Genomic DNA, 15,570 nt, shown 5'->3' with positions numbered 1-15,570 from the left:
ATACACACACATAGAGCGGCTGTGTCGTCAAATGAAGACACAATCAGTGCATTTAACTGCACGTACAGCCGGTAAAAGGACCGTCCGATACCACAGAGTCTCAGCTCTTCTGATGAGATCATCACAGACGGGATCGGATTTTAAAACAGACCAGAATCGAGCATAAGAGAGGTGGACATGGGCGACAGCTTCAGGAATGAAGAGATCGGGATATTGACAGAAGCGACGGGTAAACGGAGACCTACGGTGGCGAGGATGATGAGGGTGAGGATGAGTGAAAAGTAAATCTCTGATAAAGACAGTCTGCATCTTTTCGCCGTTTAACCCCGTCCTGTACAGAGATGATCAAAGGTGAGAGTTGTGGTTTGCGGTTACCTCTGTTATGTGTGTGTTAGCCGCTGTTATATTCACACAGATTAGCCGTTATGATTAGCCCGGGCGAATGCCAAACTCTTATATTAGCGATGTGAACACATCTGTGTGCAGCACGAGTCTCAGTTGCAGTCATATGCAGTGCATGCGCTTCTGTTGTAGATTATGAAGTAAAATCAGTCCAAAGCATAAACCCTTAAACATTATGTCCAGATGAGTGCTTTATGTTTTGGGAGAGTTTAACCTTTTTAGCCACACACATCATTGCGAACAATAACTTGTGTTGTGATGCCACGTCATCTTAGACAATACTTTACAAAGACACAGCTGAGCATTAAATAAGTATTATATTATTATATAGTATTATAAGCATTATGCTATTATAATAGTATTATTATGTTACTTAATGGTAATAATATTTATATTTCAAAGTAATGGAAGTCTAATATATTATAAATGTAATTACCCTAAGAGTGAAATAACAAATAAATTAATTGTCATTTGTATTACCATAGTTGTACTATTAACAATATGGTTACTGTAGTAAAAATATAGTAAATTCATGGCTGCTACAGTTAAATATCATTGTTAAAGGGATGCATAAGGATTAATCGTGATTAATCTATAGCAGAATAAAAGTTTTTATTTACATCATATATGTGTGTGAACTTTGTACAGATATGCACACACACGCATGTATTATTTTAAGAAAAAAATATATTTATATATTAAGTATTTATATTTATATATAATATAAATTATACATAAATGTACAAATGTATATACACCTGTAAACATTTCTTAAATATATACATGCATGTGTGTGCATTTATCTATACAAAGTAATTATACAAAGACAGTACAAACACATACAATGTAAACAAAAACGTTTATTCTGTTATAGATTAATCACGATTAATCCTTATGCATCCCTAAAAACCATGGTTTATTTCCTGATAAAAACTGCCTGAAACTAATAACACACAGTAACCTGGATGTTGCAATGATATTAGGCAATGCCCGAAAATAGTCCCCTGCTATTGAAAGTTACCAAGGGGACTATTTTCAGGCACTGTGTAATATAATTGCGCCTGCTGCAGCCATGTTACGGCAGCAAAGTTCTTGATTATTACGCCAGAATAAGAGTATAGTTCCTAGACATATCTGCCTAGAAAATCCCAAATTTAAATTTTCTGTTGGTCTTAGTACACGATGTAACTACAGAAGAGTTAAGTTTTAAATAGGAAAAATATTGAAACTCTTTGGTTATTTTTGAGCGTGATGCTAATGGTCTAATTAGATTCAATGGATTATGCTAAGCTATGCTAAAAGTGGAATGGATTCCAAAATGGTATAAATCAAATGTTTAACTCTAGGGGGGAAAAAAGCTGAGTGTCCCTTTAAAACCAAAAGTAAACAGGGTATTTTTTGTGGAAAGTCTGCATTTGTTAAAAATTAGCAAATAAAATGTTTCAAATTTAATGTTTAATGCGAATATTTCTGCTGCTTAATATCTCTTACTTAATGTTACTTAATTTAGACGTAATTCCTGGTTATATCCTAAATAAACGAGTTGTCTGGAACGCAGCGTAATACTTCATGAAAAACAGATTCAGTTTACAGAAATGACCATGGTAACCTAATATTTATCACATCTACTATTACGGTTGTGTAATCTTAATTTCATTTTTAAACCTGAGAGTGGTGGCTATTGTTAACCTCACCTAGTTTCAAAACAGGAACTATGGTATTTATTTCAGTAGTGTAATAATAAATGTTCACTTTTTCTTTTTAACCCAACATTTCTGAATTGTCCTCCGATAATTATGATACTGTAAGAAGAAACCTATTCCTTTATAAACGACTCGAGTGAATGAATCTTTTAGGAGTCACATGCGAGTCAAGCAGGGTGTTAAGGGAAATTTGATGTGTTAACTGGCAGAGTTTGCTCTTTGCATAGGTACAGTACTTCCGTTTCCTTTCCCCTCCCCTCTTCTCTCTCTCTCATCTGGTTTTTCCTGTTCAGCTTTTTGTGAACAGCTGGAGGAGAGACAGGGAAAAGTAGCCTACACTGTGTCCAGGTAATGCTTAACAAACCTCTCGTTCTTTCTGCCCGTCTGATGTTTAAGCAACTTGTTTTGCTCTTTTGGAGTTGGACTATTCTTGTTTTTTGGCTGTTGTTGTTCTCGGACCTAATGCACTCCGGTGGTCTCTATATTTTTATGCATCATTTTTTCCCCATTACTCATTCAACGCACTAATAGTTTGTTTTTCCTTGTTTTTAAAATTCTGTACAATTTTGCCTTGCGTGTAAATGTTTGCCAACACATTCGATTCCAGCTGTTTTTGATCAATCTTATGCTGTAAGGTTACGTGTGTCTTGTTTATTTTTCTTTTAAAAAGGATTATGAGACAAATAAAAACAACTAAATAGGTTCACGTGTCTTGCTGAATGGTAGTTGTCTTGTATGTCTTCACTAACAGCGTTAAGTGGGGATTAGTGACTTGGTTGCACCCAAAAGATTATTGAGGTTATTATTGGCACAGCTTAAGTGGTGCAAACACCTTTTCAGTGTAAAGTACTGCATTGTATGATATTTTGATGTTTCTTTACTGTTCACAGGTTTGGTGTAAACATACATGATTTTAGCACTAGATAATGGCATTAAAGTTTATACGTTTTCATTGACATTTGTAGCATGTTTGGAGTACTACATATAATGACAAGCAGTCATGTGACTTTGTGTTGTCTTTCTTTGTACTGCTCAGTGTCTGTCACACACAGTGAAAGGACTTTGTCATTTCAAGGTTTTTTTTCACAGAAAAGCAGTAGTTTAGTTAGTGTCACTGTGATTTGCAAGAAGGGGAAGCAGGTTTTAAATATTTCGTGGAAAGTATTTGCTTCAGTGCTTCGTACCTAGATATTCTTCATCTAGTTTCACTTTATTTGGGTAAACTTTGTGGTAGCTCTCTTAAGGGGGTCGCACACAGGAAGCGCAGCTCAGCGCCGTTCTAAAAAACTCGAACACATTGCTTTCTATGAGTATACCCACACCCATGCCAACATGTGGCGCCTGTCCACGCCACCCAGCCATGACTCAGAAAGTTGCTCAAATCCATGTCGCGCCACTCGCATAGTTTAACATTAAAGCGTAACTAAACCCCTGGTCAGAGCCTGACTCCACCCACTGGCAATATTTGAAAAATGCAAGAAAAGTGGGCAGATCCCAACAGAGATAGAGGGGACGAACTAAGCTCGTACCAAGTGTGTGGTGAGATCGTAACAAGGGCGTGGTGATCTTGAACCTGCTTACGTCACGAGTCATTTTTTGGACCCAACATCCAATAGGAAATTTCAACTGCAGTAGCCACCGTTCAACCTGAAGAAGGCAGCACTCACTCGTTTTTACACCATATATTGTAGTTTTGAAACACTTTATATCCAAATGTTAAAAAACTTACTAAAACCAATGAACAGCACTAATAAACCATCATTCTTACAGATCAGTAACTAAAAAAAGTTGGATTAGGGTTTAGTTACTCTTTAAAGGGGAAGTCCAATCTAGACATTTTAGCCTGTTTATCACGGGTAATTTATGTCCACTTTGCATTATACATGAGGAAAAATAAATAAATTTGCACGATTTCGATTATTAGATTGATAGTGTGTTGAAGCAGAATTTTCGTAACGGTCTTTAATGGACACAATTAACCAGAATGCACTGCGCGAAACTGAGTCATTAGCTCCACCCACTAACCACTGTTCGATGCAGTCGTCAGGTTTGTTTGACTTCATGCGGTGCCGCAGGAACCGACAGCTGGATGACGTCAAGGTTCCGCGAAAGGGATTTAAAAGCAAACTCCTCCGTATGATTTCGCGAATCGCTCTCGCGGTACTTTGACGTCATCCCGCTGTCGATTCTTGCAACGCCACATGAAGTTGAACAAGCCTAATAACTTCTTTTACCGCTCAACTAGCTCTCAAATCAACTCAAGTCAACTTGAAGTTAGCCGGCAGACGAACCCATCCAAAGAGTAACTCCGCTTTAACCGTCTCTGAGGGGGAAATCACCAAAGCCCTCGATAAAAGATGACTAGAACCTGTGCAGTATGTGGATGTAAGGACAACAAATTCAGGCCACCGGGAGTTTTTATTGTTGACATCAACGCGACCCTCAGCTGACCCACCACTACACTACTTTGAATATGCAGCCAGCACTTTCGTCAGGAAGATTTTGAGTACTGTTTTCAGCCCAGTTTTTCCGCGGACTCAGGTAATGTAAAATTGTTAAAATATCTAAAACATCATTTGGCTTAGTTGTTGCTTGTTTTGTGTAACTACGGTAAACATACTACGTAGAAAGTTATTATCATGTTGTTGTTATTATAAACACGAGCAAAGCAAGCTAACGTTAGCTCCTGTGCAGCTGTCAATCAAAAACGTTATCATCTACTGTCAATCATCTCGCCTCAAGACCCGCCCCCATTTAGAACATTCAGAATTAATGTAGTCGTGCATTTTTCTTCCGGTGATTTGATGACGCGTCAAATCACCGTTTCTGTAGCAGTTAAAAGCTTTAATTTTTTATATGGAGTTAGTACATTTGATGGCAGCACAATCAACTACATATATGGCATGAAATATGTTGGAGCATAATGTTGTTTTAGGGTTGACTTCCGCTTTAAATAACATCATTTTTGTCCCAAATCATTAACGATTAATATTTGCATTTTGAAGTAGACGCTATCTGACAAAGCTCACGCTATTTAATGTGCACTTCTGGTTTACGATACCTCTGAGTTGTCCTAGACGCGACTCGACGGCGGCCGGTGTGCGACCCCCTTTAGGCATGTCTTACCTTATGACTATTTGTACAACTATAATGTAGATATTTGTAATAGACCAAAATATTAGCCATGCTGCTAATTTTACAGTCTCCTTGTGGCCATTTTAAAGTGATCTTCATCAGTCAAATAAACGTATTTTAGAACAGATTCAAACAGGCCACCAACCAACATCTACACATACTATAAAAATATTTTGGTTTGATGCCTAGTTTATTTCAACTTACTACTTCAAATTTTGACTTTTGATGAGTAGCTATAACTTATAAAACAAGTAAATTGCTGATTTGGGGCACAAAATATGTAATGTCATAAATAAGGAATAATTGAAGACGGGCCATTGAATTATAAGAAATTTATGCATACCCTAGGAGGTAATGCGGCACAACGCGAAGCGGAGTAGTTTCGGGTTTTAACGGGACACTCCAATTTTTTCAAAAAATATGCTAACATGATTACTACATAGTTGAATCACACATTTAAATCATAATTTATAAACCATGATTACTACACTTTTACTATTAAAAAAATATATTCCGTAAGGTATGTAAATAATTTACAAAAATAAAAGTATGTTTTTGTAAAGCAGATGATGACACAAAAGTACTGACATGTCTGCAACATGAATATTAGTTTATTATATAACTTTTTTGTTAACTTTTATTTTAAAAAATTGTATGCTTCTATTTTGTACAACGTAATTAGCTTGCTAGACCGCTTACGCAGACGAGATATCGCAATCACAAATTTTTGAGCATGCATTAGTGCTAGGTACCAATCATGGTCCTAGGGGAGACCGAATTGCCCGGGGGGACTGAATTGCTCATGACACCGGTCTGATTACACTGATTAGTATTTTTTTTTTTTGCAAAAATCCCCACTAACTCTTCACCGTCCTTTCCAAATAAAAGTAAAAGGCTAAAAAATTTGATCAATGTCCTCCTAATATATTTGGTAAACTCCCTTTTAACCGGGTAAAAAGCTTTTACGCACTCTCATGCACCTCGTTGTTTATCCAGTTATTCTTCCATACATGAAGAGGACTTTGCTGATTGTTGTGGCGTTTAATGGATTTTCCCAACAAACCGGTATTTGTGTATGGCCAGAGGCCGGGATTAAGCGGATTTAAAGCTAAAGTATTGATAAATGTATAAAACGTGCTGAGAACATTCAGTCAATATCCTTATGTAATTTTTAACAAAGTATGGCATTTAGGGCTTTTGCATCTGAGCACTTCATTTGATGTATATATGGGCACATATATGAGGTAAATCGGTCATCGTCCATTCCACTCTTCAGATAATAGCACATTATCAAAATTGAAAAATCTATACAGGTTGACCGCTAGTACAAATGACTACGCTAGTTTTTTTGACCTTTGCACATGACCCATCACTGTTTATTTTTCTTTCTCAATGTCAGTATTTGGGTTATGTGCAACATTTCTCAATATTTGCTTTAACGTCACCACATACTGGATAAGAGTTGTTTTCCTACTGTGATTGCGTCTGCATAATTTCAACATCAGACCGGAGTGCCGTGGGTTCTCCGGCTTTTGAAAACTGCTTACTCGAAACATATTTATGGCCTCATAAATCTACACAGGAAACTTTGGGCAGTGCCACATTTCTGTAGAGCGGATGGATTTTTGGGTTCTGCCTGACTGACTGTCGACTTTTCTAAGCTTCTTCTTTCTGTCAATGACAAACGTGTGTTCGATGAGCATTGTCTTGGCACTAATAAAACTGACATATTTACCGAATCCCTCTGAATTTCACTCTTGGGAATTGTAGGCCTCATTTAAGCTGACTGTACGAAGTTTGTCTGCCCTAGATAGAACAACTTGTTAGTAGCCCATGATAGCAGCTTACCCTTGCTGCCTAAAGTCAATAAACGCAAAGGCTAAACAGGACCCTGTATTTCTCAGAGGAGCTCAGCTGGATGGTTTGATATCTCAAAGCGGTGTTTTTGGTTCAGTTCCCCCAACTATACAAAATTGACTATTTTGCTGTCATGGTAATTACAGAGTACGCTTTTGTAAAGATGGTGTGCGGCGCTATGATCAAACCGTCATTTTTAATTACTCTGAAGTATCCTCGACCTGTCAAAAGCTGTTTGCACGGTGCAGTTTGTCAAAGCATGCTGGGAAGTTTGTCTTTCCGAAAGCCCTCCCATGGAGATGGATGACTGAAATACATTAATTTGTGTTCGAGATGAACGCAGCGGTGTTATAGATAAAATGCAGGCGAGAATGTTAGTGAATAAAAGATTTTAGGGTAACCATACTGTGTTACACGGCTCAATATTTCATTTGAAGTATGGTGCTCTTTAGGCTCCTAAACATTCATCTTCCAGTGGATGGGAATGTAGTTGCAGCTGTCATGGGAGATTAACATGTGGTTAAATGGATTTAAAGGGTGCTTTGTTATGACCGCAGTCAATCTTCAATGACAAGACAAGATATTAATTTCAGTGAGACAGATCTGGGACAGATGGGCTTGCCTATACATTACTCGCATCTGTTACTGTGTACTCAATTGATAATAGAGATAAAACACAAGGGATTTAAAAACACAGTCAGTAAAAATGCTGCCAGGCACCAATTCTATATATGTTTGTACGTTAATTTATATCTATACCTTTTCCCTTTCCTATAGCCTTTTCTACGCTTCGGTCCCTCATGTGGTGTCACTGGGCCATGGTTCGCAAGAAAGGATCTTTTATTTTGTGCGGAGCATTTCTTTTCGTTGCCTGGAATGCTTTGCTCCTCCTATTCTTGTGGGGGAGGCCTCCCATCGGTCGCCTTGGCGAGGGAGGTGGAGCCGAACCAGGCGCCGGAGAGGACTGGGGAGCCGGAAAAGCAAAAATGGGCGGAGCTCATGGATTGGCTGGCGAAGTGATCAGATTGGCCGAAGAAGTCGAATCTGAACTGGAAACCCAGAAGAAGCTTCTTAAACAGATCCAAGGTCACAGGGAATTATGGGAACAGCAGAAAGAATTGATAAAGAGGGAATCAGAGGACACGAAAGATGATAAGAACATTGAGGAGCATAAAAAGCCTCAGCAGGTTCCTCTAAATCATAAAACTGTAGATGTTACGAAACACGACACACAGGCTCTTATGGTTACACCACCTCGTCTGGTCATGAAGGAGGAGAAACCGGATGAAATAAAGGAAATGTCCGAAAATAAAGTAGACCTCACCAAGCCAAGTGCTCAAATCATTATCCCAATTCTAGTGATTGCCTGTGACAGAGTAACAGTGAAGAGGAGTTTGGATAAATTGATCCAGTATCGTCCTTCTGCTGAACTTTATCCAATCATTGTCAGCCAGGACTGCGGTCACGCAGATACGGCAAGGGTGATCGGCTCCTATGGAAGTCAGATAACCCACATTAGCCAACCGGATCTTGCGGATATTCCGGTACGACCCGATCACAGGAAGTTCCAGGGTTACTATAAGATTGCCAGGCACTACCGGTGGGCACTCAACCAAGTGTTCAATGTCTTCGCTTACTCTACAGTGGTCATTGTGGAGGATGACCTAGAGGTAAGATCATCAGGCAATAACCACTTGTATTTTGTTATTCATTTAGTTTAAGTTAATAAAACCTGCAAATTTGCTCGCTAAGTTTCATGAAGAAGAATTTCGATAAGGGTTTATCTCTTGCTCCGAGGGATTTTTATATTGTTTGCAAATTTCTGAGCCCGTTCCTTTGAAGGTCTCGCAGGTGAACTGATAAACAAGTCTAAAAAGCACTCAAAAAATATTATACATTAAAGCACCAGTGCATGCTGATGTCATGATTTCTCTAAAGGAAGGAATACATTTATTTAAGTAAAGTAACATGCACGGATGCAACATATACATTGCATAGATTTTATCGTGTCTCACAAAGGCTTTGATCGTTGCCAGACTTTAAAGCAAAATAATTTAGAGATTAAACTTTCATGAGCTTGAACGTTTGGACTTTACATATGTGCTTATCCAGCACATTGTGTTTTTGTGTGCTTTTGACCTTTAAAGAGTTAGTTCATGTAAAAATGTCAATTTTATAATTTCCGACTCACACTGATGTACTCCAGATCCCTGCCAGATTTCTTTGTTATTCGGAACGAAAAATGTCACCTTTTCAAGCTTCAAAAGGACGCAAATATATCACTAAATGACTCCATGCGACTCGTGCCATATATTCCAAGCGTCCTGGAGGCATATGAATTGATTTGGTGAAAAACAAAATAAAATGTCATTATTTTATGAAAGTCTTGACCTTTTTTCTATCTGTGCAAGTTGGATGAAAAATATCTATTTTTGCACTGAACTAATCTTTAAAATGTCTGTGATATAAAACCAGATGTATTGTTGGCTCTAAACGTGTCAACTTTACCAAGCCTTACCTTTACTTTGTCATCACAGTAGTTGACCTGAAAGAGAAAAAACTAAAAGTTGGACAAAAATCCTACGTATCTAGAAACGATAGCTTTTCTTTTTTTTAACAGTGGATCACAAACTACACACTTCATTGGCGCTATCTGCTTCCTAGTGGCTTAGGGATGGGGGAAAATTGGATTCTTACTGTGCGTTCACACCAGACGTGAATAAAGTGAATAAATCGCGCTATTTGCGCGTAGTTGGACGCTTGAACATTTTTGAGTTAACGTGAAATTGGTAAAGTTTATCTAGATGTTTGCCTTCATCTCTTCATCGCAGAATCGTTTTTTTTTTCTTTCATATTTGTTTTCGTAGAATGACCATACGTGCCATTCTCCCCGTACGGATCCCGTCCAGGATTTCGGTGCGTCTTCCGGAAGTCGTATTTGTTGACCGCATACGCCATTCAGTTAAAAACATAAGATATACAATCGTAGTTTCATTCTTACCTTAAAATGTAACGGTTGCTTTTCTGTAATAATAATAATAATAATCCTCTATGACGTATGCGGTCGACAAATACGGCTTCCGGAAGACGAACACAAAATCCTAGACGGGATGCGTCCAGGAAGAATGGCACGTATGGATACCCTAGTTTCCGCAAACATTAAACGTAAGATTAACGTTAATCTAATTACTAGTCTTCTTCACTCTTCATTCATTCAGTGCTTAAAATGGCAGTTTCATGTGCTTCATCGACGTTGATGCCACCTTCACATAAAAAGTCAGAAGTATGGAAGCATTTTAGATTTCACAAGCAAGACGACGACAATAGTGTTGTGTCTTTTTAATTTCTTTTTATTAATTACCCACTTGTAAACTGCTGTTCACTGTTCTTTTTTATTAATATAGTATTTGTATTAAATCTATATTCATTGAGTTGAATCGAGAATCGAGTATAAAAACCTACACGAGAACCGGAATAAAAAATGGAATCGAGAATCGAAATCGAATCGATTTGATAGCTTGTGAATCGAAATTAAATCGATCTGGAACATCTGAATCGATACCCAACCCTAGGAGCGAAGCTCATGAAAATGTCAGGTGACAGACAATCGCTGTGAAAACTAAGTAGGCAAATCAAGATTTTGACATGTTTCTGAAGTATGAAGATGTGTCGCACTGCTCCGGGTGTCCACTTCACATACAGTGACGATGATTTTGTCATCCATTGTTGTTTCGTATTTTTGCCTCAGCTCGCTACGTTATAATCAGATTAGTTCAGATTTTTAAACAAACCTGAAACTCTCAATTTCTGCCATGTCATTCACGTGAAACCGCAGGATGTCTATCACGTCTTTGCATTAACTTTACATGTAATTTACCCACACTTAACGCTTCATTTGCATCTGATGTAAATGCACCATTAGATGCATCCCGATGTGTATGATTTTGAATCGATTCACAAATGTCAACATCTGATTTTTAAAAATGAGTTTACTAAATAATGTGAAGTTATCGGAAAAAAAAAGGCGGAAGTAAGCTGTGGAAGCCCTGTAGCAGATTGACAGTTTAGATGAGTGGCAGTGGTAATGTCAGTCCTGGAGTGCCATTGTCCTGGAGATTTTAGCTCCAACCCTGACAAAACCTTGCCTACCTGTAGTCATAAGGTGACTCTTTAGATCATGATTAGTTGTTCAGGTGTGTTTGATTAGAATTGAAGCTAAACTCTTCAGGACATCGGCACTCCAGGACCGACATTGCCTACCCCTGGTTTAGAGAGTGCACACCGCTCAGAGACTAGTAGCAAAAATGCCAAAACTAGTCTGGCGTATTCAGCAAGTTTGTTCCCACATATTAGCACATTTATATATACAACTGAGCATCATAGTTAAGCACCATTGAAGCCCAAACAAAGTTTAGCTAGATGAACAAATGTGCGTCTTACCACCTTTAAACAAACCAGGTTAACCAAAAGATGGGAGTAAAGCTGATAATCTACATAGTACACACACAGTACTTTCTCTAGTAATGTAAAACTACTCTTATTTTACCTTTCAGGTGGCTCCGGACTTCTTTGAGTATTTCCGTGCTCTGTACCCTATTTTGTATTCAGACCCTACCCTGTGGTGCATCTCTGCCTGGAATGATAACGGCCGGGATGGGCTGGTGGACCCGGGCAAGGCTGACCTCCTTTACCGGACAGATTTCTTTCCTGGCCTTGGATGGATGCTTTTGAAGGAGGTATGGGCGGAGTTGGAGCCCAAGTGGCCCAAGGCATTCTGGGACGACTGGATGCGGCACCCAGAGCAGCGAAAGGAGCGTTCCTGCATTCGCCCCGAGATCTCGAGGACTATAACCTTCGGCCGGAAAGGAGTCAGCTTGGGTCAATTTTTTGACCAGTATCTGCGCTACATAAAACTCAACACTGAATTTGTGCCTTTCACTAAACTGGACTTGTCCTACTTGGTCAGGGAGAAGTATGATGAAAACATCAACAAGAAAGTGTATAGCGCCCCCTTGGTAAAAGTGGAGGAACTGCAGCAAGGAAGCTTAAAGGGCTCCGGCCCGTTCAGAGTTCAGTATTCCAGCAGAGATAGTTTTAAAGTTTTGGCTCGCAATTTGGGAGCGATGGACGATTTGAAATCAGGGGTTCCCCGTGCAGGGTACAGGGGCGTAGTCAGCTTCATCTCCCGCGGGCGAAGGATTTACCTGGCGCCACCTGAGGGCTGGACTAAATACGACACTAGCTGGAGCTGAGAAGGATGAGGACCACAAAAGGACAAAAACTCACAATTATTATTACTAGTACAAGAAAGAAACGCCCTCTCAAACCAAAGAAAATAGAGGCGGGGTGTGACAGATTGAGAAAAGGTTAACTATGAGAAGCGAGTACTGCTGGTTTGTTATGGAAGAATACCCAGGCATGCTGGGAACAGCACAAGCGTGGGTCTGTCGTACTGTATGTGTGTGCAGCAATCATGCAACAAGCTGCCCTCATAGACATAAACAGTAGAGTTATGCTGTAGACTGCTGCGTTTATGATAAGTGGGGTATAAATGTACCCTATTACACTTTCTATCGAATGAATGTCCTGGTCACATTTTACCATAAAATCATAAGAAATTCTATTTTGCATAAACAATAAAGGCCTATTAAGAAATGAAAAGTACATTTTCTCCCCGACATTTCATTAATGTAATGTTGTAATGGTTTATGTTAGATTTATTTTATAATTGTCATAATGCTCAGTAATGATTTATTACTCAATGAGGAAATAAAGCACTACATCAAGTTCTGCTATTACAATTTAAATATATTATTGTTATTGCGATACAAGAATGAGACTGGGGGTCCTTAATTGTATGCAAATGCAAAAAAGTTTCATTTGATTCCTTAATTTCTTTTGATTTTATAGTAAAATATGACCCCAATATTAGATTCACACTACTAAAGACCAATTTTCCTAGTAAATGGGATGATACACATGAATATAAATGCATTTACCTTTTATGTAGCACCACTATTCAATCTCTGAAGTTAAAGCTTGTGCCAGGCTGTGTTACTGACATACCAAAACTCTGGAAGAAAAACTATTTTGTGCCATTTTTGTTGAATTACTGTACTTGAATCTGTTTTTTATTGTTCTCCCTGGACAGCGAGAGCATTCATTGCATTTCAGATATGTTTGTAGGTTTGTTGCAAAACCAGTGGTCTAGAAATCGCTTTATGGATGGATTTGTACTGTATCTATATGTTTGGGAGAGAAAAGACTTTAATGCATATGCAGTATGAAAAAGTGTGAAACCACTGCCTGATATGTTTATATCTTTAATACATTGAGAATAAAACAGACTATTTTGATATTTGACCGTATGTGCTGTTGTCCGTTTAATGTTAGAAATGCTACATCCGATCCCTTATCTGACGTTTGTAAATGTGTTCTTTTGTCATGTCGGAAATCTTAGATGACCTCCTTTCACAGATCATTTATCTAAACCCCCAACATCAGCACTCATCCTGGCGCCACAGTGACACCTTTACCATATCTGTCGTTCCAGATTTCCTTTCACACTCCTCTTATGTCCTGTTGTTGTCTTTACTCTTCCTGTTCTGTTACTGCCACCATCAGCTTTTTAAAAAGCCAAAGGATGTGTGTTCCTGATTAGATGACGTGAAAATACATTTGGTTTCTTTAGGTATTGTTTTGCTTTCAGATATTCAACTACAGCTGTGACATGTAACGCCCCATTTAGACCGTCTGCAACTAGCAGTAGCAGAGCAATGCAATCTCATTTATTTCAATGGAAGTTTGCCGACTTTAGGCAACACGAGGGAAAGTGACGTTGGCGACCCGATGGGTACATCAAGCACGAAAGTTAAGAAAAGATTTACTTTATTCAAATGATGAGTGATTTTTGGGAGTGACTACCAATAGGAGCGAAGCACTGAAGGTCACGTCATCTTTCTCTCTCAGTTACTGGAGTGGACGGTACTCATACGCCTCATTAAAGGAATAGTCTACCCTTTTGTCATATTAAACTATGTTATTACCTCAACCTAGACAAATACATACCTATCTTTTTTGGTACCATAGGAATGAATGGGGCTAGGCTAAATGCTAACACATTCACAACGCGCTGTACAGTGCACGCATTGAAAAAAGATAGGTATGTATTAATTTGTCTAGATTGAGGTAATAACATGGTAATAACATAGTTTAATATGGCAAAAGGGTAGACTATTCCTTTAATAAAGATAGGTAACTCACAGCGAGAAAGTCTTTGGTGTTCTGAACGAGGCATAATGGTGGTTCACATTTCGTGTCTAAAACATGACTGTGCCGCATTGCTCTTTTCTATTGCATGTTTAACGCAGCATTCTAAAAAGTTGAATTATTTTCTTCTCACCACAAAAAAAGTGTGTTGCACCACTCTCTATTTAAGCGCACTTGATGCACGTCTACATTCAAAATAACAGATCTGCGCACATCAAAGGACGCAAAATGTGAACTGCTCCCAACGGCCCATTTAGACCACCAGTGCCTAGCAGTAACAGAGCACCGCAATCTCATTTATTTCAATGGAAGTTTGCAGACTTTCAGCGATACGAGCGAAAGTGACCATTGGCGACCAGGTGAGTGCATCTGTATGCAAATGATGAGCGATTTTCGGGAGTGCCGACTACCAATAGGAGCGAAGCAGTGGAGTTCAGGTCATCCTTCTCTTGTCAGTTACTGGAGTGGATGGTACTCATTTGTTTATGACAACCAGATTTAGAAACACCTCATTGAAAGACACAGGCGACACACAACAAGAAAGTCACTGGTGGTTTGAAGCATTCTGAAAAGTTTGAAGTATTTTTAACTCGCAGTGGCAACGATGTGCCTAGGAAAAAAAGAGCAATCAAAAATATTGAATTTTCGCACACAAAGGACGTGAAATGTGAACCGCTCCTAATGCCCCATTTGGACCATCAGCAACTTGCAGTAGCAGAGCAACGCAATCTTTTTTTATTGCAATGGAAGCTTGCCGAATTCCAGCGACATGAGCGAAAGGGACCATTGGCAACCAGAAGGGCACGTCCAGGGATGTTAAAAAGTTAAGTTTAACTTTATGCAAATTATGAACTACCAATGTGAGCGAAGCTGTGGAGTTCACGTCATCCTCTCGTCAATTACTGGAGTGGACGGTACTCATTTGTTTATGACAACCAGATTTAGAAACGCCCCATTGAAAGAGCCGGGCGACGCACAGCGAAAAAGTCTGGTGGTCTGAACGAGGCATAACATGATATTAACATCCTAAATGTAATCTTGACACCCTGGGAAAAAGAATCTGGGTTCCTCTTTGCATCCATATTTTCTCTGGCTGTGAAAGTTAAGAAAACTATGTTTTTATTTGCAGTTTTTCCATGTTCCTGATTTTAAGGCTGGAAAAATGCTGCCATCTTTTCATTGTTCTGTAACCTGTAAACACACG

The 15,570-nt window shown here is 38.9% G+C and overlaps 2 protein-coding genes across 3 annotated transcripts in view; both read left to right on the top strand.

The window, feature by feature from the left end:
- The first annotated feature begins 205 nt into the window (after positions 1-205).
- mgat1b (alpha-1,3-mannosyl-glycoprotein 2-beta-N-acetylglucosaminyltransferase b) lies at positions 206-13,465 on the top strand. Of its 2 annotated transcripts, none has more exons than XM_065293978.1 (3): positions 206-351; positions 7,875-8,767; positions 11,651-13,465. In XM_065293978.1, the coding sequence occupies exons 1-3, from the start codon at positions 342-344 to the stop codon at positions 12,347-12,349; spliced, it is 1,602 nt and encodes a 533-aa protein (XP_065150050.1). In that variant the 5' UTR covers positions 206-341; the 3' UTR covers positions 12,350-13,465. The 2 variants fall into 2 exon arrangements, with proteins under 2 accessions (XP_065150050.1, XP_065150057.1); XM_065293985.2 differs by lacking the exon at positions 206-351 and adding an exon at positions 2,348-2,453.
- The window catches only part of polr1h (RNA polymerase I subunit H), a 30,230-nt gene continuing 14,870 nt past the window's right edge, over positions 211-15,570 (top strand). The window contains exon 1 of the mRNA XM_065294499.1: positions 211-351. Coding sequence (XP_065150571.1) covers positions 342-351 — 10 coding nt within the window. The 5' untranslated portion in view covers positions 211-341. The remainder of the gene's footprint in view (positions 352-15,570) is intronic.

This window comes from Paramisgurnus dabryanus, chromosome 19 (assembly GCF_030506205.2).
Source record: "Paramisgurnus dabryanus chromosome 19, PD_genome_1.1, whole genome shotgun sequence".
Classification (NCBI taxonomy): domain Eukaryota; kingdom Metazoa; phylum Chordata; class Actinopteri; order Cypriniformes; family Cobitidae; genus Paramisgurnus; species Paramisgurnus dabryanus.
This window is presented reverse-complemented; position numbering and strand designations above follow the sequence as displayed.

What these genes read in the sequence shown, in the direction of transcription:
- mgat1b (XM_065293978.1), top strand. An exon ending in TTGTGGAGGATGACCTAGAG is followed by an intron (nt 8,768 to 11,650) that starts GTAAGATCATCA and finishes TTTACCTTTCAG; the next exon opens with GTGGCTCCGGACTTCTTTGA.